Consider the following 5,018-nt stretch of genomic DNA (forward strand, 5'->3'; position numbering starts at 1 on the left):
GGCTAATGCCTGTTGCCGCTGCAGTTTCATTTAGGATCTTCTGTCATTTGCAGCATTTCATTCATCTTTTGATGCTGTGCTATGGTGAAAGAGTATTGCTTTGATACTGACTTAAAAAAAAGAAGAAGATATAATACAAACACCAAACAATGACTACCTACATCTCATCTGCTCAGACCCGTATGCTCACGCCCCCATCCCTTTTTGTATCCAAGCTGAGTGATGAGAAGAGAATCGTCCATCCATTGGGTATCTCGCAACACCCCCATCGTCAGTTACTTTGTAACAGTGCACTTTATTTAAATTTGAGGCACATGATAGGACAAAGCCTGTATTTCGCATGCGCACTGGGATACTATAGTCCGGGACCAGACCGAGGACAGGACGCGAGCAAGAGGAGGCACTTCGGCACGTATTTTCGAAGTCCGGGCATCGGTGAGCGTTTTGAAAATAAAGCACATACTGTACTTTGTGAAATGAAAAAGCTAGGCTTTATCAATCGTGTCTATCATAAAGTTTGCAACAGTGTGAGTTTTTGATTTTAAAATAAAAAGAAGCGCAGTAGCATCTGCCAGGCAGACATTGGCATCACGGTTGTTTTCTTTCAAACGTAAACACTTCCGGCAGCATTTTTACAGTGTCTTCAGGGTTTTGTTTTGTTGATTAAGATATTATTCATCGAATAAATGTAGGTGTGTGCCCGAAGTCCATGTTATAGGCTATGTCTATTGTTGTACATTGTCAACAGTGCCGCACAAATAGCAAGGTAAAAAACACGTGTAGCCTAAATTGTGATAAATCCAAATTCATCTCAAAACACCTTTAGGCGAAATATCATTCTGGACAGACAGCTGTCATTATCACGTTATTTCAGCAAGAATAGTGTCACTCCGGTGTTTGGGAGGATCACGTGAGCATCTACCTGTCTGCAATCTAACCTGAGGTGCCGGGTCTTGTACAGTTAGTTTAGTGCAGCCTGCCACCAAAATGAGTGGGCTCTTACAAGCCCCCACATTATCAATGTAATACATTACTAGTAGTCTTGATCTCTGGTAGTTGGAGCTGTTAGTGTTTCTAATACTTATGTTACATTTCAGGCAATTGCACTACACTAGCCAAACCGACTGCATTATAATGTAGTTGGGCAACCTGTCCCAGGAAAACCACTCCAGTCATTATGTAACCAGGGCCGGCTTGCAACATAAGCGGTTGCTACCAGCCACTTTTTTTAGGAACTGCCTGGTTGGCAATTTACTGTTGAGAGTTAGAATAGTAGAATACACAAGGTGCGTGTTCGAAATGTGGTTTTGAATCAGCAGTTTAATTGTTTTGTCAGTCATTCAATAAGCCAAGCAGCTAACAATTTTTAGATCGGTAAATTAGCCTAGCCAGTAATTTAAACTTGTAATCATGGCCGAATATTGACCAGGCACACAGGGCACATGCCCAGGGGCCCTGACCTGCAGGGGGCCCCCATTGATTTAGCTAGTCACTCTCACTCAGATATCATGGCATATGTCATGGAAAAATGTGTAGAATTGCAGGAAATTTGCTTAAAACTGCAAAAATATCTCTGCCCCATTGCAAACAGAATAGACATTTGTTATAAAATTGGTCAATTTTGGTCAATTTGGTCAAATTGGTCAATTTTCTCTCCGCCCCAATGGCAAAATGTGTAGAATTGCAGGAAATTAACTTAAAAATGTAAGTCTTTCTCTCTGCAATAAAGAGGGGAGGCCACTTATTTTTGCCTACTTGGTCGGGGTCCCCCAACAAAATCTTGCTTAGGACCCCCAAAAGGCTAGAGCCGGCCCTGTATATAACGCTATTACACTAACCATATTGCATCCCCATTTGAATGAATTAATGTTCTGAAACAATTCTCATGTGGCTCTCAATGTTGTTCATCTCAGTCAACAAGCGTTATGTGTGATGTATGCAGCAGAGCAATGTGCAAGTGGCAATAATTGTAGTGCCCTACAAACCTATACATGGGTTAGACCGAGACAGTAGAAACTACTGATCATCCGGTCAGACTGAAATAGATTCTAGCGGTGAGGTGGGAGTCATCCGGTGTGAAGTCGTAATCTGCTGCTGTCCAGGTTTGGGGGTACTGTTTTGGCACTCTAAATATGCTAGAAGGCCACATAAGTACCGACCACTAAACTTTGCAGGTTGTCAGGAAGCGACTCCACCCGTGTGTGACTGTTGATGAATCATTATGATGAACTTAATACTCATCACCAGCAATTAGATTGCAAATATTAAGCCAAGTGGGTTTGGAGTCTTTGTCAGGACAAATCAAACCTTTGATCTTCACTCTTGATTTTTTTGTGTTTTCCTCTCTTCCAATTACAGGCTAAACAATTAAACAATATGCATTAAACTACGAGGGCAGCAACAAGCCAGGTACACAGAGCCTCATTTTCCCATCACCCGACCATGGATAACCTAGAGGAGGACCTGACATGTTCTGTGTGCTATTCCCTCTTCGCTGACCCTCGGGTCCTGCCCTGCTCCCACACCTTCTGTAAGTCCTGCCTGGACAACGTACTCCAAGTCTCTGCCGTCTATTCAATCTGGCGGCCGCTGCGGCTCCCACTCAAGTGCCCCAACTGCCGCAGTGTGGTAGAGCTCCCGCCAACAGGTGTTGATGCATTGCCCATAAATGTCTCCCTCCGTGCCATCATTGAGAAGGTAACCATTTGTTTAATACTTTTTGATCTTAGGGGATAGTCACAATCGGGGCATATCTTAATAGGGTACAGTATAATGAAGGTATATATCATTTATTTGAATCCCATCGTTACCTGTCAGTTCCAGAAGGACAGCCAACCACAGCCCCCCTCCTGTCCTGAGCACCACCGACAACCCCTCAACATCTACTGTGTCCAGGACCGCCAGCTCATCTGTGGCTTCTGCCTAACAGTGGGCCAGCACCAGGGACACCCCATCGATGACCTGCAGGCAGCCTTCATCAGGGAAAGGCAGGCACCCACTCACCTACTGGGGAGGCTCTCAGACCACCGCTGGGCAAAGGTGATTTGTCAGTAATAATGGATTTAATGCGTTTGAGCAAATGACCATTTCTGGGTAGGTAACCTGAAGTGTCATTTCCTGAAGGTGCGTGAGCTGGGGGAGCAGCTGGAGCATGAGAAGGCCAGCTGTGAGGGCCTAGTGAGGCAGGATCGGCAGGCCGTGGAACAGTACTTCCAGGGGCTGGAGCTGGTGCTTGCCAGGAAGAAAGAGGCATTCATGGGGGCCCTGGACACCGCAAGCATGGAGGTGTCGCTGGCCTACGATCCACTCATCCAGAGGCTGAAGGAGCTGCAGGTAAGTATAGCCTGGGGTTGGGTGTTTTCATGACATCACTTCCTCACCTTTGATTCGATATTATGGCGCCACCCTTCCCCACAGGAGGAGCAGCTAGACTTGTTGTCTCTGGGCTCAGCTGTGGAGGATGAAGACTCCCCCCTGGTCTTCCTGGAGAAGGTGTATCTGTTCCGGGAGAGGGTGGAGGCACTGGTAAATGCCAACCTGCCCGAAGTCACATCCCTCGCTATCACCCCCCGTGCTGCTGAGTACCTGGAGCAGCACTGGGTGGGGGTGACCATCGGAGGGCTGGAGGAAGGGCCGGTGCCTCGGGTCTGCTGCTGTGCCAAGACCACCATTCTGAAGACGGTTCTTAGGACAGAGGCAGGGAGTCAACCTGGAGGCTGGGTCCATGATCTGTGGCAGCAGCTCCATCCCACTCCCCCTGTGGTGCTCCTGGGGCTGCTGCTGCTCCTGGCGGCAGTGTGGGTGAATCCTGTTGGCGGAGCATCTCTGGGATTCTCCTTGCTGTCCCAGCTCAGTCAGGTGGTGCACGGCCTGAGTAGCGAACTGACCACCTCACTATGGGAGACAACAGGCTTCCTGTATGCACAGACAGGGGAGGTGGTGTGGAGGTACAGCTCTGCCCTCTCCACACTGGGGGAGAACACCTACCAGAAGCTGGCATCCCTCTACAAGACCCTCAGCTCCTGACTCTTCACTTCAGGAAGGACCCCAGCTCCTTGTGATGTAAGGTCTTAATGTCACCTGTTACACACTCCTTTGGTTGGGAATTGACACCAACTGTGCCTAGCGATTGGAACTTTCCTGATGCAGCAGGATACATTTGACAGAAAACACAGGCGTTACTTCTGGGACTAACCCTGACCCCAGCTAAAGCTTATCACAGGAAGATACTGCCTCATGTACCAGAAAAATGAAAAACCATGATATGCATTCAGAAGATTGAAAAGTTATTTACATTTGTCATTTAGCTGACGCGCTTACCCAGAGCGACTTGTAGCAAGTGCATACATTTTCATTCGTACTGGTCCCCCATGGGAATTGAATCCACAACCCTGGCATCGCAAGTGCCATGTTCTACCAACTGAGCCAGGCAGGTTTAGATATAACTATGAGCCTTAAAAATACTTAAGCCAATATGCCTTAACAAATGTAACATTATAGAGCTCTACATGCAGTATACTGTAATGAATACTACAAGACTTACATTTAACCTTCACCAGAAAATCCTTCTGTTAAATCAAGTACTGATTTTCTGTAAGTAAACTACAATGTGTGTACTTCAAAAAGTCTTACAATAAATAATCTCTTGATACCTGTCAGAATTAAATAAAAATGGGAGGACGGGATAAATCTCCATCTCAGGAAGAGTGGATTGAGTGTTGCTCCAGAGATACCCAAATTGTAATGCATTAGCACTTGTAGCTTGTGAGGAAGTGGTTCAGTAGGTTCGTTGCATAATCAGTTAACCAGTGCTTGCAAGAATTGTCAATGAGGCGTGAAATCCATATAATTTCTCTCTCAGCTCCTCGCTGATGACCATATAGCCAGTCTTCATGTTTTCTACCTAAAAAGATGGAAGACCTACAGCTCATTGTGATAGTACTTCCCCACAAGTCTTCCAGTGCAACATGTCCCATTTAGAGTTACAGAATATTTCATTAATGAGTCAACTTATAGTA

General features: G+C 46.1%; 1 protein-coding gene across 1 annotated transcript; it reads left to right on the forward strand.

The window, feature by feature from the left end:
• The first annotated feature begins 314 nt into the window (after positions 1-314).
• Positions 315-4,651, forward strand: trim59 (tripartite motif containing 59). Its single transcript, XM_055880410.1, has 5 exons — positions 315-435; positions 2,359-2,697; positions 2,818-3,039; positions 3,124-3,333; positions 3,418-4,651. Exons 2-5 carry the CDS (start codon positions 2,443-2,445, stop codon positions 4,024-4,026), a joined length of 1,296 nt encoding a protein of 431 aa, XP_055736385.1. The 5' UTR covers positions 315-435; positions 2,359-2,442; the 3' UTR covers positions 4,027-4,651.
• The last annotated feature ends 367 nt before the right edge of the window (positions 4,652-5,018 follow it).

This window comes from Salvelinus fontinalis, chromosome 24 (genome assembly GCF_029448725.1).
Source record: "Salvelinus fontinalis isolate EN_2023a chromosome 24, ASM2944872v1, whole genome shotgun sequence".
Classification (NCBI taxonomy): domain Eukaryota; kingdom Metazoa; phylum Chordata; class Actinopteri; order Salmoniformes; family Salmonidae; genus Salvelinus; species Salvelinus fontinalis.

Excerpts from the sequence above, each read along its gene's own strand:
- trim59 (XM_055880410.1), top strand. The coding sequence starts at position 2,443 with ATGGATAACCTAGAGGAGGACCTGACATGTTCTGTGTGCTATTCCCTC. Across the intron at positions 2,698-2,817 it reads TCCGTGCCATCATTGAGAAG|TTCCAGAAGGACAGCCAACC; the intron begins GTAACCATTTGT and ends GTTACCTGTCAG. Across the intron at positions 3,334-3,417 it reads AGAGGCTGAAGGAGCTGCAG|GAGGAGCAGCTAGACTTGTT; the intron begins GTAAGTATAGCC and ends CCTTCCCCACAG.